Source organism: Mesoplodon bidens, assembly GCF_964165515.1.
Source record: "Mesoplodon bidens genome assembly, chromosome: 5".
NCBI classification, from domain to species: Eukaryota; Metazoa; Chordata; class Mammalia; order Artiodactyla; family Ziphiidae; genus Mesoplodon; species Mesoplodon bidens.
Window position 1 is genome coordinate 60,392,555 of NC_138161.1, and position 25,010 is coordinate 60,417,564.

At 37.4% G+C, this 25,010-nt stretch overlaps 1 protein-coding gene across 5 annotated transcripts in view; it reads right to left on the reverse strand.

Annotated features, from left to right (window-relative positions):
* SPICE1 (spindle and centriole associated protein 1) overlaps positions 1 to 25,010 on the reverse strand; it is a 65,029-nt gene that overhangs the window by 10,839 nt on the left and 29,180 nt on the right. For all 5 annotated transcript variants that reach the window (XM_081235773.1, XM_081235777.1, XM_081235774.1 and 2 more), the window contains exons 8-13: positions 20,846 to 20,988; positions 20,497 to 20,634; positions 19,879 to 20,144; positions 9,048 to 9,179; positions 5,627 to 5,768; positions 4,478 to 4,702 (exon numbers count right to left, since the gene is read on the reverse strand). In XM_081235773.1, the coding sequence (XP_081091899.1) occupies positions 4,478 to 4,702; positions 5,627 to 5,768; positions 9,048 to 9,179; positions 19,879 to 20,144; positions 20,497 to 20,634; positions 20,846 to 20,988 (1,046 nt within the window). The remainder of the gene's footprint in view (positions 1 to 4,477; positions 4,703 to 5,626; positions 5,769 to 9,047; positions 9,180 to 19,878; positions 20,145 to 20,496; positions 20,635 to 20,845; positions 20,989 to 25,010) is intronic.

Here is a 25,010-nt window from a genome sequence, read left to right on the forward strand (position 1 = left end):
TTACCTACATCATAGAGGAGAAGACTTTTGCCAGCTACCTATGCTATCCAACCTAGTCATTTATTCTTAAATATGAATGGACAATAAAGGATGACCAGACATTGAGGAAAGCCAGCAGCACAAAGAAGAAAAGCCAGGATAGATAAATAGAACAGACTAAGAAGAGAAGAAAGAAAATTCAGGTACAGAGGAAAATGTAACAAAATTTTAACTGGTTTCCTCGCAAGAGAGTTTCTGGAAGATATTGCATTCATAATGAGCAGCAATGGAAGAAAGGACAATCAGAAAATAAGAAAGGGTCCTTGCTTGGAAATTAAAAATATGGTTGGTGAAATACAAAAATGTAAAAGTCAGGCTTGAATATAAAGTGAAAAATACTTCCAAAATATAAGAAGGGGGCTTCCCTGGTGGCGCAGTGGTTGAGAGTCCACCTGCCAATGAAGGGGACGCGGGTTTGTGCCCCGGTCCGGGAAGATCCCATATGCCGCGGAGCGGCTGGGCCCGTGAGCCATGGCCGCTGAGCCTGCACGTCCGGAGCCTGTGCTCCGCAACGGGAGAGGCCACAATAGTGAGAGGCACGCGTACCGCAAAAAAAAAAAGAAGGAAGATATAAGACCAAATACATGAGAAAATAATCCAGAAGGTCAACATATAATTTCCCCAAACTGCAGAAAGTCACGTCTTCTGACGGAAAGGTCCCACGGGTGCCTCACAGTATAATGAGGAAAAAACCCACATTTAGATACACCCTGTGCAATTTCAGAATAAAAATAAAGGGATCCTAAAAGCTTCCACAGAGAAAGAGTAGGTCAAAAATACAAAGAAATAAAATTTCAATATGAAATCAGACATCTCGACTGCAACACTGGATACTAAAAATCAATGGAACAATGCCTTTAATTTCTCAGGAAAAGGGTCTAAGGACCTAGAATTCTATTTCTAGCCAAATCATCAATCAAGTATAAGAGAAAAATGAAAATATTTTCAGATTTTCAAAAACTCGAAGTTTACCTTCTATATACCCCTTCTGATGACTTCTTTCAGAAAATTGAGGGAAAAAACCAAAAAAGAGGAAGAAATGGAATCTAGAATGCAGTGGATCCAAACCAAAAGTGTGATAACAGGGACTTCCCTGGTGGTCCAGTGGTTAGCAATCCGCCTTCCAATGCAGGGGACGCAGGTTCAATCCCTGGTGGGGGAACTAAGATCCCACATGCTGCGGGGCAACTAAGTCCACGTGCCGCAACTACTGAGCACGCGAGCCACAACTAGAGAACCCATGTGCCACAACTACAGAGCCCACGTGCTCTGGAGCCTGCGAACCACAACTCGAGAAAAGTCCACACGCCACAACGAAAGATCCCATGTGCCGCAACGAAGATCCTGTGTGCCACAACTAAGACCTAATGCAGCCAAAAATAAAATAAATAAATAAAAATATTTTTTTAAAGTGTGATAACAGCAAGTCCCAGGATAAGAGCTGTGCAACAGGCCCAGAAAGCAATCCATTGAGACTGGAACAGAGGTTGGTGGGCTCTGGGAAGGTATCTCCGGTGTGAAGGTGGAATGACGAAAGGATGTGCAAATGAAATGGGTGAAAGCACATTATACTTTTGTCAACAAGATGGTGAAAGCAATTTGAATCCTCAGGCAAAATAAAAACAGAACAAGAAAATCACAGTATAAACACAGAGCCAAGTAAAACATTCTGAGCAAATGATGAAGTGAAATAAGAATTCACCTTGATCTTCATACTATGAACTTTTTCCTTTTGTGTGGCACAAGGACTGACAGTAACAATGGACCCAAAAAGAAAATGTAATTGTTATTTGTTTTCAATGTCAGTATCCATCTATAGATGAGACAGAGAAGACATAATGGTAATGGAACATTGTAAATGTTATCAAACTTGATACTACCAAAGGAAAGGTAAAGGTGACTGAAGCTGGGAGGTGGAAACAAAGGAGAGGAAGAAGGAAGGGAGAGGAGTTAGTGTTCTCCTCTCATAGCTGAAAGCTAATAGGTACTGCCTGAAGTTAATGAAAAAGAAATAGAAAGTATTTAAAGTCATAAAGTTCTGCAACAGAAGAATTAAAAATAAAAATATAATTATCCAAATTAGATAGAGAAGAGAGGCAGGTGTTAAGATGAATTAAACCCTCTTATTTAATAAGGGAGAGCCTATAATGATTGTGTAAAGTTGATATTTCAAGAGAAGAGATGTAAAAATATTTTATGTTAATTATTAAGACCACCATCAGATAAATAGAAATCAAACTGGGATAAAAATAACTGCCTCTTGAGGTAGCCTAGAGGTGGAGGAGGAGGAGGAATCCCTTGTATGTGCTTTTTTTAACCACCTGCAAATATGAATTAAATTAATACTTTAAAAAGTGAATGGAAGATAAGAAAGTGAAAACAGCATATGTATACCACTCTTTCAAGAAGCATGGTTATAAAACAAAGTAGAAATTGATTAGTAGCTAAAGGAAAGTATTTATGATGGGAAATTCTAGAACAACACTGTCCAATATGGCAGCCTCTGGTTATATGTGACTATTCATATTCAAACTTTAATTAAAATTAAATAAAATTTAAAATTCAGTTCCATCAGTCACAGTAGCCACATTTCAGGTTCTCAGCAGTCCCATAAGGCTAATAGTGGCTACCATATTAAATGGGGGAGATACAGAACATTTTTTATCATCACAGAAAGTTCTACTGAACAGTTGTTCTGGAGCATAACTGAACACTGATGATGCACCCTATGTACCTCTCATCTCTGTCTGCATGTTCAGTTTAACTGAACAACTCTTTACATGTGAGCATTCCAAAGAAAATGTTGAAAAGTATGTTAATAAAACTTCACCAATTCAGAATACATATTCCAAGGTAGTTATATCTGCACACTGTAAAAGAAATGTGCAGTGTTATTTTCAATGCAGAATCTGCTGAAGGTGCTAACAAAATGTTGTCTAGAGCAATCCCTGAATAATTTGCTTTAACGAACAGTTAATATATTTGCAGAGTAAAAATATTTATTATAATTATTTCTTTAAAAGGATTTCAAGCTACCTTGTTATCACCAATGAAAAATAATTTACAATATCTCATACGAGAGCATTAGGCAAGCCCATTAATAACATGCAAACATTTGAAAAATTACTTTAAGGAACGAAAAGCTAACTTGAACAGAAATCAGAATTGAAATTATATTTTGTAAATCTAGCCAATGTTAATAATACTTACTAGACCTCTAAAGAGGAAATATCAAATCACAGAACTGTAGAGCTGAAAGGACATTAAAGATAAAGGAAAAGACTCTCATTTGAGAGACAGGAAAACTAAAGTCCAGCAGAGGTATCTTAGTCCCATGACGCACAGCTAGTCACTGGACCAGCAGGCCAAGGACTCCAGCACTTTTGACCCTCAGCCTAGCGCTGTCCCCCTGCACCACAAAGATCTGACAAACTCTACATTTGCACTGTAAATGCTAAAACAAATTTTATAACAGCAAGGATTTGTCATTTTCTTTAACTTCTTATGGTCTTTTCACATCCTCTAAGGGAAACGAAGTGCAGAAAATCTGACAAATTCTGTATGTCCTAATGACAATAAAAATTATTCTTCTGTTCCTCTACATAAATATATAAACACTCTTTTTAAAGAAAGAAAAATTTAGGCAAATCAGGGCTGAATAACATTTTTCTAAAAACTTTGGAGGAACATCTAGTTTTTTTGATTGAAGAACTCTTCTGAAAATGAAATGAAAGCTATAGCTCCAGAAAAACGTACATGTGGACAAATAAACATAATTTTCCAAACAGTGAAGGAGTCCATGGAACATCTGAAGACCATCCATGAGCTCCAAGTTTTAAGAATCTATGAGCTAAGGATTAATAATAAATTTTAAAAATATTATTCAAAGTTCTCTTTATATATGCTGCAAAAGTAATTCTAAAGCTACTTTTAATTATACATAGGCTTTCATTATAAAATTCTCCAAGCTGACTGAGCTAAAAACTTTTGCTAAAAATGAGGTTAATAATCAGATCTGACTTACAAAATCTTCCAAGTCACAGTTCCTGTCTTTCCTTGGTTAAACTTTCCTTACTCTCCGGAGTACAATCTCCCCTTGTTTCTTACCCCTTCCTGTGCCCCTGGACCATAGACACAAATGGGATTCCCCTTACTCTGCATTTTATTGCTGAGAACTTTGGTCCTTTGATCTGAGTTCAATTAATATTTACAATGTCTGATGGAACAGATACATAATGAAATTCACTGTCACATTTCACCATAGGTATAATACACATGATATAAACCACCCTGAAAGACCCTCCTTCAGCTTAAAGATTAGGTATGGTAATCAGTATCTTTTAAAATTCTGTTTATCAGGGAAAAATGAACACAATATTTTACATATATGAAGCATAAAAAAACAGCTGCCTTATAGCTTTAGAAGAAGCCTGCTTACCATCCTGCAAAGGACAGAATTCTGAGTTGCTCTTCTGCCTGGGTGGTGTTAACAATACCGCTGGCTCAAATATATGCCCTGGAAAATTGCTGGCCAGATTCCCGCTTTCTGGAGGGTTTGGCACCTGAGACAGTTTAACAGGCAAATCTTCCTGTGGGAATTCAACCACATCTTCCCCTCTGAACATCAATGGCACGGAGACATTAGCATTTACAGCTGGACCCTCTGAAGAAGATGAGAGGCTATGAGTACTCAAAGGAATTATGAGCGCATTTCAGGTGTTAATGCTTAGATGCATTTCCACAGAGGGCAAAATCACAGGGCCTCCGGAGCCTTCACTTTCTAGTCCATATGCTCATTTAGCAGTCACTCACAGGCAAAGCTCCTGGGGGGCCAGCACTGGGAAGAAGTGGCTGTTTTTGAGAAAAGCACTGCCTTTGAAGACCCACCCTCACCACTGAGTTTATCTCATGCAATTTAAATTTTAGAGTCAGCCACTTCTTAGAATCCCTTCTAAGAAAACGTGCCTAAATACATAAAACTCTTTCCACACAGAGACACTCATCAAAATATTACTTAGAAGTAAAAAATCTTAAATGTCTTATTCAGCCTATGGCATGAGGTGAAAAAAAGGTTTTCAAAGCATCACCACAAATGAACTAAAGTCATGAATTTCTGAAAGTCAGTATTTTTTTTTCTTTCCATGACCATCCCGACCCCTTCTGAACCTGGGGCACCATAATGAAAGGTGCTGGTATTAAATTCCCACATGTCTAGGAAGCTAGTTCTTCTACTTACTATTTGTGTGACTTTGCTAAGTTACCAACACTTTCTCTAAGCCTTGGTTTTCTCATCTAAAAAATGGGGGTAACAATGACACCTACCTCATAAGACTGAGTGAAGAACTCTTGAAAATTAAATGAAAGCTATATTATGAGGATTAAACAAGATAATACATGTAAAACACTGTAAAAGTACTTGGCATAGAGCAAGTATCCAATAAATATTAGCTGGAAGTAGCAGTGGCAAATGCAATAGTGTTAATGCTGTTTATGCATAAACAGCCAATAATTACATACAAGTTTACAGTTTTGTTTTCTCTCTAAGTATTTTAATCCCAATCTGGGATAATAAAAGTATTCCACTCACCTGGACTGTCCATATTTCTACTTGTGGCTCCCCTTTCTAATGTCTGACTTTCTTTGTCATTTATCACAGGACAGTTCTTAATGGCATGTGTGAGTGATATAAGCTGCTCATCTGTTGTGATCATGTACCGCTGAAGTCTTGCCTAGAGAAAAACGAACAAAATAATATCACTGGCATATCAGACAACAAATCATCACCTAGGTATATATAACTATATCATTTCAGACTTTCAAATACTAAAACAATGCATTCATTAAAACATATAATTATAAATATTTTTAAATTCCATGATAGAAGAATGGTCTAATAAATCATGGAATATTATTCATTAATAAATACACTGCTACAACAATAAGAATTAACCTTTTCATAGGGCTTTCAATTTACAAAATCTCTTTATATAGATGATACACTACTGACTCTTGAGCTACCCTGAGAGATACATCAAGTGGAGGAAACTCAACAGAATATTATATAGGCATTTAAACTGATAAACATGAGCATTATAAAAATTTATGGTAATATATATAAAATAGTGTTAAAAGACTATATATATATACATATATATATGTATATATATACCACATAGGTATATATATATGTATATATATTACAGTTGACACCTGAACACAGGAATTAGGGGCATCAACCCTCTGCACAGTGAAAATTCATGTATGACTTTACAGTTGGCCCTCCATATTCGAGGTTCTGCATCTGTGGATTCAACCAACCACAGACTGCGTAGTACTGTAGTACATATTTATTGAAAAAAATTCACGTATAATTGAACCAGCACAGTTCAAACTAGTGTTGTTCAAGGGCCAATGGTATATACACAAACAGACATAGATATCTCCAAGATGAACAGACATTAGATAAAAATCAGATGTGGTCAGAAGTCAGAAATATTATTAGTAGGACTGCTGAATGAAGTATACTAAACATTTTTATATCCGCCCAAATTTTCCCCAAATTCCACACTCATATATCTAGTGGCCTACTCAGCATCTCCACCAGGAACTCACATAGGCTTTTCAAACTTAAAATACACAAAACCAAACTCGTCCTGAACATCCCCACCTCATCAATAACAACTCCATCCTTCTAACTGCTCAGGCCAAAACTCTGACTCTTCCCTCACATCTTCCCCTTCACCCCATATCCTATCCATTGGCACATCCTACTGGTTGACTTCAAAATATATTAAGGGGCTTCCCTGGTGGCGCAGTGGTTAAGAATCCACCTGCCAATGCAGGGGACATTGCCTACAAGATTAAAGTGTTTACAGATTCAGTATCACGTCAAGATACATTCCTTCTGATGATGTTATATCTTCGTGAGGCTGAGTTTTCATTAGTTGCTGTGCTAAAAAGCAACACTGCATAAAAATGACTGTGAATAGGAAATAAGACTGATGGTGTCCAATATGATTCTAGGCTATGAGAAGCTGTACAATGCTTCATGTACAACATGTATACATATTCCATTAGTAAATAACTGTGGTTATTTAATCATGATAAAAATAAGACTTTTTCTATCAATTTACATGTATTATTTTTTTCACACAGCATCCAAGCTGTTAAGACATAAATGCTTATTAAGTTGTTTGAACCTAACTACTTAATAAATGGAACTGTTGGGTATTTCTTTGGTCTAGGAGTTTCCTGAGGCACAAAGGGCTTGAATGGAGCTAGGGCAGTGATCTCTGATCTAATCTCAACACAACAGCCTAGAGAGATTCTCTTAAAACTTAAGTCAGATCCCATCTTTTCTCTATGCAAAACCCTTCAGTGGTTTCCCATCTCATTCAGAACAAAAGCCCAAGTCCTCACTCAGCCTGCAGGGCCCCATGGGATCTGGCTTCCCTGCTCTTGTCTCCTCCTGTGCTCCCTCTCCCACATCCCACTCCCGCCACCCTGGTCTCCTTGATGGCTTTGAGCTCAATAGCCATGCTCCCACCTCAGGACCTTCACCCCTGCTGTTCCTCTGCCTCGAGTGCTCTTCCCTCAGCTATCAGCATGCTCGCTTCCTCACCTCCTTCAGGCCTTTGCTCAATGTCACCTCCTCAGACAGACATGGGCCATCCTATTTATACCTTCCCACCTTGGGCACTTCCTATGTCTCTTACCTGCTTTAGTTTTCTTTATAGTACATAATAACCATCTAACTTACAATATACTTCACTATTTGGGGGTGTGTTTATTTAGAATATAAGCTCCTTGAGGGCCAAGATTTTTTTTTCGTTCATTACTGTATTTCCTGCACCTAGAACAGTTCCAGGCCCACAGTAAGTGCTCAATAAAGATTTGTTGAACGTATTAGTATACTTTAAAAGTGTACCATCTTCCTAAGAGAATTGAAAATATATGTTCACACAAATACTTGTACATGAATGTCCATAGCAGCATTATTAATTCATTACACACAAAAAGTGGAAACAACTCAAACATCCTTCAACTGACGAATGGATAAGCAAAATGTGGTAGAGCATATAATATTTAGAATATTATTGGGCAATAAAGAGGAATGTAGTACTGATACATGTGACAACAGGGATGAACCCTGAAAACACTATGTTGTGTGAAAGAAGCCAGACACCAAACACCACATATTGCATGATTCCACTTATATAAAATATCCAGATTAGGCAAATCTATAAAAACATAAAGTATATTTGTGGTTACCAGGGGTTGAGGGGAGGAGAGAATGGAGAGTGAATGCTAATCAGTATGGGGTTTCTCTTTGGGTTAATGAAAATACTCTGGACTTAGCTAATGGTGCTGGTACACAACTCCATGAACATACTAAGAAACCACTGAATTGCACACTTTAAAAGGATGAGTTAAATGGTATGTGAACTATACATCAATAAAAAAATTGCTTGTCTTATATCTAATGTCCATTGACACAAACATAATTTGTCTACTAACTACTGATTTTCTAGTCTCTTTTGGCTGTTAAGTAAAAGTAATAATAACCACTATTTGAGAACAAAAAGATGAATAAAGATGCTGAAGATACTATAAACAACTTTAAACAGCATATGTTATAGGAGGGTTCCTCAAAGGGTATCCTCTGCTATTTTGAAATGAAAAGTAGCTATCATAACACTCATTTCCTATTTTGGATAAACTATTATAATATCGGTAGTTCTCATTTAAATGTAGATTCTGTCTTCCCCAATAAATAGTAAGTTTCTTAAAGACAGTAGACTTATTCTACACTATTTGTAGTCCAAGTTTCTACTATACTACCTCCAATATAATAAATGTGCCATAAAAGTTACTCTTGATGATAATAAAGAAGCAATAAGTAATCATGCCAGCACAACTAAATCAAAGGCAAAGAAGAGAATCTCATACATCCATAAAACTGCTTTATACTACTAAACACAGAAAGGTTTGGGATCTCATCTAAGTACCTGGGTAGCAGTATTTTCTTCTTTAAGGAGAAGAATTTCAGCTGTCAGAGCATCAGTCAGCTCTCGATGATCGCCTAATGCTTGTTCCAGTTGCTGCCTTGTCTCTACTTCTTTACGCAGTTGGAGCTCACTCTACAAAAAAAAATGTCAAATAAACTCCCATCCATAGCATCACATGTTGAAAACTAAAAGTTTCTACTCAAAGCTGTCAAAGAAGAGAATACTTACAAAGTATATATTGTGTGACAGTAATGACAATGAAATATTTTTATTAAAAGGTTTATAGTTGATTATAATGTGCTGCTTTATCCTCTTCCCTTCTTTAAATATAACACAATGAACAGAATGGTATGTAGAATTAAACAACTACAACTTTTATAGAAGACAGTGGAAGGAAGCACATATACATGTTGCTTGAATGTATGTAGGCCATCTCCAGAAGGACACACTGGTATCTGGTAATGATAGTTGGCTACAAGGAAGGAAACAGGTTAAATGGAAGTTAGGGGTGGGAATTAGGTTTTTCATCGTATATTCTTCTGTATCTTTGAATTTCATACCATGTAAATGTATCACCAATTCAAAAATTAAGTTTGTTAAAATATAATTAAAAATAAAAAACGTTTAAATGATTTAGCTTTGTAAAGCAAGTGATTAACTAAAAAGTACATGCTTCTAAGCCTGTAATACGTTCAGAGAGCCAAAAGTACATTCCTAGAGATTCCTAAGTTCTGGGCAGAAGAGTGTTAAGACTATCACAAGTCTGACAGTATAATAAATCTTTAAAAAGCAAATGTAGATAGATCTCTACAAGACGGTGGAGGAGAAGGACCTGAGCTCACCTCCTCTCACGAAAACACCAAAATCACAGCTAACTACTAAACAACCGTTGACAAAAAAGGACTGGAACCTACCAAAAAAGATCTTCTACTTCCAAAGATAAATAAGAATCCACGAGACGGTAGGAGGGGCACATTCACGACACAGTCAGATCCCATACCTGCCTGGTGGGCAACCCACAAACTGGAAAATAATTATATTGCAGAAGTTCTCCCACAGGAGTGAGAGTTCTGGGCCCAGGTCAGGCTCCCTGGTCTGGGGGTCTGGCACTGGGAGGAGGAACCCCCAGAGCATTTGGCTTTGAAAACCAGGGGGGCTTGATCACAGAAACTCCACAGGACTGAGGGAAACAGAAACGCCACTCTTGGAGGGTACACACAATGTCTCATGTACACCAGGATCCAGGGGAAAAAGCAGTGACTGCAGAGGAGCCTGCGCCAGACCTACGTGCTGGTCTTGGAGGGTCTCCTGGGGAGGTGGGAGGCGGCTGTGCCTCACTGCGGGGACAAGGACAAGGACACTGGTGGCAGAGGTACTGGGTAATCACTGGCATGAGCTGTCCTGGAGGCTGCCATTTTGATGCCAAGACCTGGCCCCACTCAACAGCCTGAAGGCTCCAGTGATGGGACGCCTCAGGCCAAACAACCCACAGGGCAGGAACACAGCCTGATCCATCAGCAGACAGGCTGCTTAAAGTCTTCCTGAGCCCACAGCCACCTCTAAACACACCCCTTGACATGGCCCTATCCACGAGAGAGACAAGACCCAGCTCCACCCACCAGTGGGCAGCACCAGTACCTCCCACCAGGAAGCCTGCACAAGCCTCTTAGATCAGCTTCATCCACCAGGAGACAGACACAAGAAGCAAGACAAACTATAATCTTGCAGCCTGTGGGACCGCAAACACAGAAAGTTAGACAAAATGAGACAACAGAGGAATATATTCCATACAAAGGAACAACATAAGACCCCAGAAGAACTAAGTGAAGTGGAGATAGGCAGTCTACCTGAAAAAGAATTCAGAGTAATGATAGTAAAGATGAGCCAAGATCTCAGAAAAAGAATGGATGCACGGATCGATAAGATACAAGGAATGTTTAAGAGCTAGAAGATATAAAGGACAAACAAAAAGAGATAAACAATGCAATAACTGAAATGAAAAATACACTAGAAGGAATCCACAGCAGAATAAATGAGGCAGAAGAACAGATAAGTGAGCTGGAAGACAGAATGGTGGAAATCACTGCCACAGAACAGAATAAAGAAAAAAGAATGAAAAGAACGGGGACAGCCTAAGAGACTTCTGGGACAACATTAAACGCACCAACATTTGCATTTTAGGAGTCCCAGAAGGAGAAGAGAGACAGAAAGGGCCTGAGAAAATATGAGAAGAGATAATAGCTGAAAACTTCCCTAACATGGGAAAGGAAACAGTCATCCAAGTCCAGGAAGTGCAGAGAGTCTCATATAGGATAAACCCAAGGAGGAACATGCCAAGACACATATTAACACATTACTGACCAGGGGATTTTTGCAGAAACTAACGCTGGTGGCCGGCAATTTGTTATGTAAGTGAATATGGAAACACTAGCATTTGAGTAAATATTGACAACTTTTTTTTGCACTTAATGTATTTATTTGAAACTTTGTACATGTCTTACTAAAGCATTCTAATATTTTGTTAGAGTGGGTTAGGCAGTATAGCAGGCACCTCTGTGCAGGGGAACAGAACACCTATTACAAACATACTGTGTTTCACTGTGCTTTCCCCTGAAAGAGCAGATGCTACACTTTCTGGTGGCACTTTTTTTTAGTCCTGTGGGTACTATTTCCTCTAGAATATGTTTTTATTTTACCTGATAGTTGACAAGGTGGATCTTTGCAGGGGGCTCTTTTAGAAACGCCACAAGAAGGACCAGGTGTGGGACTACCACTACATTCACCAGAATGGTCAGTTACCCATTCTCTAGCTAATAAAAATTACTTGTAAGTCATTTTATTCTGTGCATTAAGGCTTAAATAAATTTTAAACACATTGAATAAACTGCAATTACTCAAAAGAAACCCAGTTTCTTATACCATTTTTGAGTTTTCCAGAGGACACTGAAGTTTGACAGATTTGATCAGATTGATCAACTCCTTTCATATATTTATTATACTCTATATACAAGTGGGCTTAGTTATCTGATGGCCAGTCCTCCTGTCTTCTTTTCCTGTAGATGCTATGGAGGTATCATGAATAGCTGTCACCATGTGGACTAGCCTCTTGTCTTTCCATATAAGAAGAATCACTTCTCTCTTCTGTAAGAATGTCATTTCTCCCCTCTGCTGATTTTTAGATTTCTCCTTTAATTGGTTTAATAGACCATGATTCTCTCTTATAGTCCCACAAACTCTGATTTTATTTTTCAACAATATTTCAGATGTGGACACAGTAGTAATAACTGTCTTTGTAAATATGGTGCCATGAACCAAGATAAGGTTGTAGGACCAATAATATTGTTTCTTGCAGCTTCTTTCCTTCACCCGTGTAAATCTCAAGGCTGCATGTATATTCAGTTTCACTTTCGCTAACCATCCTGACCAAAATTCCATACTTTGTAAGTTTTCTGGGATTATAGGTTTTGAATCTGAGTCGTCCTCTCCACTTTATCTTTGCCTCCTCAAGTGACAGCTCTTGTTCGGGTACATAGATCGATTGAAATTTTGGTAGAAAATAATCCAAAAGAGATTTAACTTTTGAAATTCTGTCGCAGGACATGGAGTTTCCAAGTTATTGCTAAAGTGAAGAAATGTCATTACTTGTTTGAACCTTCCTCTCATCAACATCTTTGGAAAGATAGGTGTTTCAAGTAAGGGATCAGTTGACCAATATTCTTTCCAGTGTGACTTTCTTATTTGTTCCATCAAAATTATTAATCCAAGAAACTTCTTCATGTCAATATTGCTTACATCAGTCCATTTTAAAGCCTTATCATACTTTTTATATGATTTTTCATTCTGTTGGTGATACAAGTTTGTTTGAGAAGTGACCAACTTGAAAAAGTCGTTACCAAAAATTAATTCTGCTATTTCACTAACACTTTGTGGGTTATTACATTAATAGTTACAGCTGACACGCCCGTAAAGTCTTCTAATTTTTGTGAAATGTTGCCTTCAACCCACTCTTCTGTAGAAGCAAAGAAGCATTCTCCAGCACTGTGAGTTTCACTTTCACTTTCTGTATCAGAATCAATCACTAAGGTTTTTTGTCTTTTTGTTGTTCTAATATTCACATCTTCTGAATCAGAACTATATTCTGAAGAATTATCATCTTCTGAGACACTAGTATATATGTCACTAACAATCAGAGAAAGTATGTGCATAAAATTCACCGAAAAATTCTTCTTCACTCAAAATTTCATGATGCATAATTTTTGAAGATTTTACGGTAATAAACTTGTCTTTATAATTTACACAAATTTGGAACAAAAACCTAATGGAGCAAAACGTGAATGATAATGACAATCGCAAGTTGTATAATGAACCCTTGATCAATTTTAAGCCCTAACAACTTCACACGGTGATACTAATTGTATCACTTTCTAAAAACGTACTGATACGTCTCTGGTCAATAACATTCAGGTAACAAAAGATGTATCAATACATCACCGGTCAACAAGTTGTTAATCAAATTGACAAAAATTAAAGACAGAGAAAATATTAAAAGCAACAATGGAAAAGCAACAAATAACATACAAGGGAATCCCCATAAGGTTATCAGCTGATTTTTCAGCAGAAACTCTGAGGCCAGAAGGGAGTGGCAAGATATATTTAAAGTGATAAAAGGGAAAAACCTACCACCAAGAATACTCTACCCAGCAAGGCTCTCGTTACAATTCGATGGAGAAATCAAAAGGTTTACAGACAAGCAAAAGTTAAGCGAATTCAGCACCACCAAACCAGCTTTATAACAAATGCTAAAGGAACTTCTCCAGGGGGAAAAGAAAAGCCCATGACAAGAAACGAGAAAATTACAAATGGGAAAATTAACTGGTAAAGGTAAACATACAGTAAAGGTAGGAAATCATCCATACACAAATATGATATCAAAATCAACAATCGTGAGGACAGTACAAATGCAGGATATTGGAAATGCATTTGACATTAAGAGACCAGCAACTTAAAACAATATTGTATATATATAGACTGCTATATCAAAACCTCATGATAACCACAAACCAAAAATCTACAATAGATATACAGACAAAAAAGGAAAAGGAATCCAAATACAACATTAAAGATAATCAAATCACAAGGAAAGAGAACAAAAGAGGAAGGGAAGAAAAATGACCTATGAAAACAATCCCAAAATAATTAACAAAATGGCAATAAGAAAATACATATTGGTAATTATCTTAAATGTAAATGGATTAAAGGCTCCAACCAAAAGACACAGACTGGCTGAAAGGATATAGAAACAAGACCCATATATATACTGTCTACAACAGACCCACTTCAGACCTAGGGACACATACAGACTGAAAGATATTCCATGCAAATGGAAATTAAAACAAAGCTGTAGTAGCAATACTCATATCAGACAAAATAGACTTTAAAATAAAGACTGTTACCAGAGACAAAGAAGGACACTACATAATGATCAAGGGATCAATCAAAGAAGAAGATATAACAATTGTAAATATACATGCACCCAGCATAGGAGCACCTCAATATATAAGGCAAGTGCTAACAGCCATAAAAGGAGAAATCTACAGTAACACATTAAGAGTGGGGAACTTTAACACTCCACTTACATCAGTGGACAGATCATCCAGACAGAAAGTCAATGAGGAAACACAGGCCTTAAATTACACATTATACCAAATGTACTTAATTGATATTTATAGAACATTCCACCAGAAAGCTGCAGAATACACATTCTTCTCAAGTACACACAGAACATGCTTCAGGATAGATCACACAGTGGGCCATAAAGAAAGCCTGAATAATCTAAGAAAACTGAAAACATATCAAGCATCTTTTCTAACCACAACACTATGAGATTAGAAATCAACTACGAGAAAAAAACTGTAAAAACCACAAACACGAGAGAGTGGCATGGACATATATACACTACCAAATGTAAAATAGATAGCTAGTGAGAAGCAGCCACATAGCACAGGGAGATCAGATCGGTGCTTTGTGTCCACCTAGAGGGGTGGGATAGGGAGAGTGGGAGGGAGATGCAAGAGAGAGGAGATATGGGGATATATGTATACGTATAGCTGATTCACTTTGTTATACAGCAGAAACTAACACACCATTGTAAAGCAATTATACTCCAATAAAGATGTTAAAAAAAAAAGACATGCCACATTTTTGATCTATGTACTCAACCAGCAAACAAAAACATGAGAGGTACATTCATCTATCTGATAGGCTTCCGCAGTATCTCTTCAAGCCAGTAGGATCTGTGCCCTGCAGAACAATGTAGTCAGTATGTCTATAGGCCCTGATAAGCTTGAAAAATTATCCATACATTTTCTACATACGAGACTAACCAGAGCCAACGGGAAAATCGTGTCCCTACTTTGGTATTATCTGTCTGATAAGTTTAAATGGGAAAAATGCTTTTCAATTTTTTCCATAGTCATTGAAACTGGTATTTTAATCTAAATAGTAACCTTAACATCAGTGTGACATTCCAGAGCTACTCTCTCATGTAGTTTTAATTTTCCCCCCACTTTGGAGAAATGACCTTGCACTACTGAGTTAAAAAGCAAATAGCTGCTTCAATATTTACATCAAAGGGTTTGCTCAATACATTTCAGTATAATAATTACAAACAAGAAGAGAATGCAATTTTGCATATCATAAGTGTCTTCTGAAAGTCACTAAAAATCCTATATCAATCTAGACACTGATTGTGTCCATTGTCTCTTTTATGTAATATTTAATTTATTTTCACAGAAATGCCTCAGGTGAATACAACTCTTTCCAGCTTGAGGTTTGTATTTTGGGAAATAATTCACAGAGTTCAATGCTTCCAACTTTGATAGATTTATTGTCATGGTAGCGCCAAACATCTTTTTCTGATACTTGCTTACACATAGAGACTCAATGGGCCAAGTGATGAGAAGCAGTTTAGTGCAGGTGCTTGTCCTAGTTTACACATATTTGGTATTGAACTCCTGGTAATAATGTTTACTTGCATGATGCATTATTGTTTTCAGAGAGCTACCATATCCATTTCTCTTTGTTACAGACCTGTGGCTGTAATTTCTGAATCACTCCAAAAGGTGTCCTGCTTGAGAACGTGTGCACTATCACTCCTGCTAGAACTGCATATCTTTGGACATTGTTATTGCTTCTAGGTAAAATAATAGGGAGAGGAGATATGTTCAGGTGTAAGAATTGAGGAAATATGTTTCACTTAACAAAGATCTCATCAGCAGTCCAGTGGAAATCAGTGATTACATTTAGTGAAAAGTTCTTCCCCAGGTGGAGCTTCTGGACCTAATGAAGGTGGAGGTATTTTTCACTCCTTGCTTTTTCTCAGAGAAAGCAGAACCATTATTCCTTGCAATGATGTGGGGAAAGAACAGTGGGAGCTCTGCTCTCCTACAATGAGTCCGCCATGCAGAACCTGGGTAGGTTCAGTATGTTAATCTATTTGTGTCATTCCTTTGTTGAGGACAGGTCAAGGATTTCCCTTTGCCTTCAGAGTAAGTAACATTTATGGTTCTTCGCATGGCCCATAAAAAAATCCTAAAGATGCTACCAGAAAACTACTAGAGGAATCAATGAATTCAGTAAAGTTGCAGAATACAAAATTAATACAGAAATCTGTTGCATTTCTATACACTAACAACAAAAAATCAGCAAGAGAAATTAAGGAAACAATCCCATTTACTATCATATCAAAAAGAATAAAATACCTAGTAATAAACCTACCTAAGCAAAAGACCTGTACTCCTAAAACTATAAGATGCTGATGAAAGAAATCGAAGATGACACAAACAGATGAAAAGATATACCATGTTCTTGGGTTGGAAGAATCAATACTGTCAAAATGACTACACTACCCAAGGTAATCTACCAATTCAATGCAATCCCTATCAAATTACCAATGGCATTTTTTGCAGATCTAGAACAAAACAAAATCTTAACGTTTGCATGGAAACACAAAAGACCCTGAATAGCTAAAGCAATCTTGAGAAAGAAAAATGGAGCTTGAGGAATCAGGCTCCCTGACTTCGGACTATATTATTAAGCTACAGTAATCAAAACAGTATGGTACTGGCACAAAGATAGACTTATAGATCAATGGAACAGGAGAGAAAGCCCAGAAATATACCCACACACCCATGGTCAATCAATCTATGATGAAGGAAGCAAGATTATCCAGTGGAAAAAAGACAGTCTCTTCAATAAGTGGTGCTGGGAAAACTGGACAGCTACATGTAAAAGAATGAAATTAGAACATTCTCTAACACCATACACAAAAATAAATTCAAAATCAATTAGAGATCTAAATGTATGACCGGATACTATAAAACTCTTAGAGAAAAACTTAGAACAGTATTTGACATAAATCGCAGCAATATCTTTTTGGATCCACCTCCTAGAGTAATGAAAATAAAAACAAACAAATGGGATCTAATTAAACTTAAAAGCTTTTGCACAGCAAAGAAAACCACAAGCAAAACAAAAAGACAACCCTCTGAATGGGAGAAAATATTTGCAAATGATGTGACCAACAGGGGATTAATCTCCAAGATGTATTATATAGACAGCTCATGCAGGTCAATATCAAAAAACAAACAACCCAATCAGAAAATGGGCAGAAGACCTAAATAGACATTTCTCCAAAGACATACAGATGGCCAAAAAGCACAAGATGCTCAACATTGCTAATTATTAGAGAAATGTAAATCAAAACTATAATGAGGTATCACCTCACACTTATCAGAACGGCCATCAATAAAAAGTCTATAAACAATAAATACTGTAAAGGGTGTGGAGAAAAGTGAACCCTCCTACACTGTTGGTGGGAATGTAAATTGGTATGGCCACTACAGAGAACAGTATGGAGGTTCTTTAAAAAACTAAAAATAGAGCCACGAGATGATCCAGCAAGCCCATTCCTGGGCATATATCCGGAGAAAACCATACTTTGAAAAGATACACGCAACCCAATGTTCACTGCAGCACTATTTACAACAGCCAGGACATGGAAGCAACCTAAATGTTCATCGACAGATGAATGGATAAAGAAGATGTTGTATATATATACAATGGATTATTACTCAGCCATAAAAAAAGAATGAAATAATGTCATTTGCAGCAACATGGATGGACCTAGAGATTATCATACTAAGTGGAGTAAGTCAGACAGAGAAAGACAAATATCATGTGATAGCACTTATAGTGGAATCTAAAAAAAATGATACAAATGAACTTATTTACAAAACAGAAACAGACTAGCAGACTTAGGAAACAAACTATGGTTACCAAAGGGGAAAGGTTGGCGGGGTGGCAGGGGGGAGCTAGGGATAAATTAGGAGGTTGGGATTAACATATACACACTACTATATATAAAATAGATAACCAACAAGGACCTACTGTATAGCACATGAACTTATTTATAAAACAAAAACAGACTAGCACACTTAGAAAACAAACTATGGTTACCAAAGGGGAAAGGTTGGCGGGGGGGTGGGGTGGCTAGGGATAAATTAGGAGGTTGGGATTAACATATACACACAACTATATATAAAATAAATAATCAACAAGGACCTACTGTATAGCACAGGGAACTCTACTCAACACTCTGTAATAAACTATCTGGGAAAAGACTCTGAAAAAGAATAGACATATGTATATGTATAACTAAATCACTTTTCTGCACACCTGAAACTAACATAACATTGTAAATCAAATATACTCCAACATAAAAAATAAAAACATATATATAAAAAACAGAAGTAAACATTTTTTTTTTTTTTTGCAGTACGTGGGCCTCTCACTGTTGTGGCCTCTCCCGTTGCGGAGCACAGGCTCCAGATGCGCAGGCTCAGCCGCTATGGCTCACGGGCCCAGCCGCTCCGCGGCATGTGGGATCTTCCCGGACCGGGGCACAAACCCGTGTCCCCTGCATCGGCAGGCGGACTCTCAACCACTGCGCCACCAGGGAAGCCCCAGAAGTAAACATTTTAATTAATTAATTTTTTAAAAAGCAAATTTAGGAAGACATCTCCAGAGAAATTGATACATGTAAATTAGGGTGGTGAATCAACTTTTTTTAAATGATAAAATTTCCTTAAACAGTTTTTGGTCATATTTGCTTAACAAATTTAAATATATAAAAAATAAATAACAGTTTAAATAGGTTTTTAAAAAGGTATAATACATAATCATTTCTGATCCCACAGCATTCTGAGGACTGATTATTATTCACAAATGAATTAAAGATACAATTCTTGCCTGTCTTATAACTTATTTTTACAACAATAAAATGTCTCCCACTTCAAACACTGAAGCAAAGCCCAAGTTACCAGTGATACAAATAATATGAAGAATTTTCCTAATCTGTGTCTACAGATTACAGGCATACCACTCTCCAAAGTGAACTGAAGTGGGAATAGCAAGCAGAGAAAAGCAGTAGAATGTTTAGTGGTTCTAATTAATCTGTAACTGCCGAACAGTAATATTAAGTATTAGCACAAGATATAATTTTATTTATAGCAGATTTACCTAACTAATTATATTTTACTAAAGCTCATATTAAAATCAACATCACTTATCTGATGTATCTGTATCAGGATGTAGAGGAAAATTAAGAGGATAAACCTTTACTACAGATAATCTAAAGCTGACGTATTTTAAACAAAGCTATTCAAATTTGACTATACTTTATTTGGAGATTGCAATAATTCAAGTGTAGAGGGGAAAAACCTACCCATTTCTGCCATTAGTCTGGCAGAAGAGAAGACTCTAATAACCTCACCTCTTTAAGGTACCGAACCAGGCGACAGAGGGAGCTCACGAGCGACAGGGTGAAGCCGGTGAGACCCTGACTGTTCTGGAGCCCCCGGACCTCGCGTCCTGTCCACCGCTCATATTCTTCCATTTCATGTTCCACTTCATGTATCATGTGTTTGAGGACATCTAGGCTGGGGTTACTGCTATTCGGTAAGTCTGTGGAGGCTGTGCTGGTTGATAACACGCTATTCTTCTGTTTGGAAGGAGCACGCAAATCTGGTTTTCTTTTCACTGATAATGACAGAAGCCATTCTATGTTAAGACTGGGAAAAATTACACTAGAAAAACGTTTGACTGTTGTTCACAATTTATAAAAGGTTTTTTATAGAAGTTATCATCATTTTCTCATAAAGAATCTATACTGTTTGAACCAGACTTATACTATCTGTAATGAATGGATGAGAACCATCCTTCTAGAGTTACATGGAATAAAAGGAGGCATTGCCTGGCTACCATTCAACAAACTCTTACTTAGTAGGATCCAACTGGATGAGTTTAAGGGAAAAGACATGCACTAATAAACTAAGATAGCTGTGTCAAGTTACATGTTTAATAACCCAATTTGTCAATTAAGAGACTGAACCTTTATTTAGCAGCTGTTTTTGCTTCCTTGAGTTCAGCACTTGTCTCACTACATAGCTTGAGTCTAGAGTCTCAGCAGAGTCTTCCAGTTGAAGCCTCGTATGGATTCTCTTAACAGCATTGGTAGCATTCAGAGCAGCTAAAAGGGAGAATTTTTCCAAAAGTATCTCAAGTGAACAACAACAAAAAAATTTTAAGCATGTCAATCGACAGGTCAATGAGTATTTACTCAACCAGGCTAAGACAGTCAAAACTCAAATAACGTTCCTTTAAAAAATTACTGTGCTTAAGAAAGAACATAATAAAGTAAGCTACTACTCTGGGAGAACTAATACAGTCAGGAACCAAACCTTTTTGTTCTCCTGATGGAGAAGCAGATGATGGAGTTCCTGAAGAGGTTGTTATTTGTGATTGTGTTGCTACTTTCTGCTGAATATCAGTCCATAGTTTATTAATTAACTCAGAATTATCTTCCTTTATTTGGTGGAGAAACCTATAAATTATGGGACAACAAGCTATATTAGAATTAGTAAGTACTATCATTTAACTTGTTCAACTGTTTACATGTTTGATTTGAAGAAACTTTTAATATTTCATAATCAAAGAGAAATATGTTTTGCTTTAACTTATAAGATAAAAATCTAAAATGCCAGTCTTCTCGGTGTTAGAAGGAATCATTCCATCTCCCTCCCAGTTTCCTAGCTATGTTGGCTCCTAAACCAGGAGCGATTTGCCCTTTCTGAAGTTTTGTGCTATAGGTTATGTCCTCCTCTCTCTTTCTCTAGAGAAAGTACATGGTTTCTATGAAGGAGCTTGTCCTCAGAGCACAGTCTCTGCTCATCACTGAAGTAAAGTGACTGGAGCAGACTCTGCCCCTGTGTTTCAGGGAGGCGGGGAGAGGGAATGAGAAGAAGAGCTACAGTGTAGGGGGTGAGAGAGATAAGCCTTTTGCTGTAATCATCTTTATCACTGATAAAGCTGATTTTTCAATCTCCAGTTGTCTGATTTCTTTGTCTATTCCCCAACTAGACTAATATTTAAAAGACGTAGAGGGTCTAAAAGTGGAAACAACCCAAATGTCCACCAGCTGATGAATGGATAAGTAAAATGTGCTCTATCCACACAAAAGAATATTATTCAGCCATAAAAAGAATGGAGTGCTAACATGTTACAATATGGATAAATCTTGAAAACATGTGACAGATCCCAGACACAAAATATCACATACTGCATGATTCTAGACAGAGGAAATGTCCAAATAGGCAATCTACAGAGATTTAAAACAAAAACAAAAACAAAAAAACCCAGATTCACCTAACAAATTAGATTGGGCTGAGAGGTTTGGGAGAAAATGGAGTCTGACTTTAAAGAGTATGGGGCTTCTTTGAGGGTAATGAAAATGTTCTGAAATTGACTGTAGGTTGCACAATTCAATGAATATACTAAAAATCTAAATATCTTTGAATACTATGCTTTAAATGGGTAGAGTGTATAGTATGTGAACTATAAATCAATAAAACTGTTATGGGAAAACAACAGCAACAATGACAGAGGAAAGGGGAAATCTTATTTAGTGGCTCTACAAACCTCAACCTAGAGGAGTTGCTTTCAAGCAACCTGTGGACAGCACACTGTACACTAGTTGATATAAAGTTTAGTTAACAAAAGGCTATAATGTGGTCCATTCACATTATGGCTAGTTATCAAAGCATCAGAAAGACTCCTCTGTAAGACAGTGTTAGTTAGGTCTAAGTCCAACCTTCAGGATAAGTCCTAAGAAAAGTGTCATAATGAGATTTCTGTACAAGTTGGGAAAATCCAAACCAGTGTGAACTCCCATTACCATCTCTAATATTTATACTTTTAAGAATTAGGTTATATCAAATAACAACAACAAAATAATACTATCTATGGTAGGCTTAAGAATGGCCCTCCAAAAGATACCCATAACCTAATCCCTGGAACTTGTGAATTTTACCTTATCTGACTAAAAAGGGACTTTGCAGATGTGATTAAGTTAAGGGTCTTGAAATAGGGAGATGATCCTGGACTATCCAAGTGGTCCCTGAATGCAATAATATGCATCCTTAACAGAGAAGCAGAGGGAGGTTTTGACACACACAAGTGGAGAAGGTGATGTGAAGGTGGATTGGAGGCAGAGGCTGGAGTGATGTGGACACAAGCCAAAAACACACCATCAGCCAGCAGAAGCTGGAAGAGGCAAGGCGTGGATTATAACTTAAGAGTATCCAGAGGAAATGTGGCAATACCAACACCTTCATTTCAGTCTAGTGAAACTGATTAAGGATTTCTGGTCTCTAGAACTGTGAGAGAATAAATTTCTGTTGCTTGAAGCCACCAAGTTTGTAGAAATTTGTTAACACAGCCCCAGAAAATTAATACAGATTTTGGTACTTGGATATGGGGTGCTTATGTAACAAATATCTAAAAATGTGAAAGTAGCTTTGGAATTGGATAATGGGTAAAGGCTGGAATAATTTTTAGGTGAATGATAGAAAAAGCCTGATTGTCTTAAAAAGACTATTGATAAAAATATGAATGTTAAGGACTCTTCCAGTGAGGCCTCAAGAGGAAGTGAGGAGCATGGTAGAGAAAGCCTATATTATCATAGAAGATAACATATCATCATAAATAGAATGTTGGTAGAAATATGAATATTAAAGGAGCTTCTGGTAAGGATTCAGAAGGAAATGAGGAACATGTTAATGGAAACTGGGAAAAAGGCAATCCTTACCATAAAGTGGCAGAAAACTTAGCTGAGTTGTGTGGAAAGCAGAATTTGTAAGCAATGAAACTGGATATTTAGCTGTCAAAGTTTACAAGGAAAGTACTGAATGTGCAGCCTGCTTTCTTCTTGCTGCTTACAGTGAAATGCAAGAGGAAAGAGATAAATTGAGAGAAGAACTGTTAAGCAAAAAGGAACCAGGACTTGATTTGAGAAATTCTCACTCTTCAGATTGCAATAGATGCTCAAATTAGGAGCCACTGTTAGGAAAGCAGGCTCTGGAGAGAAGGACAAGTGTACAGCTAGATAATTTTTTGCTACTTCTAAAGAGATGAGGCATGTGACTCCTGGATCCCCTCAATGATCACAGCAGAAGCCAACAACGAAGATGGGATTATCCAGGGAAGATCAATAGAGGAGCTCTCATCTAAAGGCATGCTTTCCCATGACATACACAGGAGACCCATAAGATCTTTTGACAGTGTTATACCATCAGAAATACTACAAGCTGGTACTACTGAAAGGGACAGAGATAGGATGAAATGAAGGAAGGGTGTCAAACTCCTAAAATTCTCCAGATAGTAAACAGGCTGATAAAATTACTCAGGGGAAAAGACAGGCTTCAAAAAAAAGGAATAATGATTTCAAAGCCAGGGCTGCAGGTATAGAGACTAGATCCATGGACACAGAGTCCAAGGCCAGAGCCACAGGCACAGAGAATTGAACCATGGACCCAAAGGGTAAAGTGTCAAGCCACAGAGGATTATTACCAGGCCTTGAAACCTAATAAAATTTGCCCTGCTGGGTTGGGACTGGTGACCCATTTCTTCCTTTGATTTTCTCCTTTTTCAAATGGGAATGTCCATAATTATTATCCTATGTCTGTTCCATCATTGTATTTTAAAAGCAGATAACTTGTTTTCTAGTTTCACAGGACCATAGATGGAGAAGAGTATTGGCCCAGGGTGTATCATATCCAGAGTTTTAACCATTCCTGACTTAGATGATTAGATTTGGTTTGAGTTTATGTTTAGATGAGATTTTGAACTTGAGTTGATGCTGAGACATTGGGGGATATTGGAATGGGGTGAATGTAAATTCTGCATGTGGGCCAGTGGGTGGACTGTGTAGGCTAAATTATGGTCCCTGAAGATATGTCCATGCTCTAATCCCTGGAACCTGAAAGTGGCCAAAAACGGGTCTTTGCAGATGTGATTAAGTGAAAGATCTTGAGATGGTGAGGTTATCCTCTGTGGGCCCTAAATGCAATCACGTATATTCTTATAAGAGAGACAGAGGTAGATTTTCTCTCCTCTCTCTCTCTCTCTCTCTCTCTCTCTCTCTCTCACTCACACACACACACACACACACACATTCTCACACACAGGAGGTGTTGTGAAGACAGAAGCAGAGACTGAAGTGATGTAGCCACAAGCCAAGAAAGACCAAGAGCCATCAAAAGCTGGAAGAGGAAAGGAACAGATTTTCTTCTAGAGCCTCTGGAGGGAGTGTGGCCCTATCAACACCTTGATTTTGGTCTAGTGAAACTGATTTCAGATTTCTGGCCTCCAGAAGTGTGAGAAAATAAATTTCTATTGTTTTAAGCCACCAAGTTTGTAATAATTTTTTATAGCAACTCCAGGAAACTAACATACTACCTTGAATTTGGCAGCTTTCAACTTAGAAACTTAAAATACTTTATAGGTATTATTGGGTCGGCCAAAAAGTTCATTCGGATTAAGATGTTATGGAAAAACCCAAGTGAACTT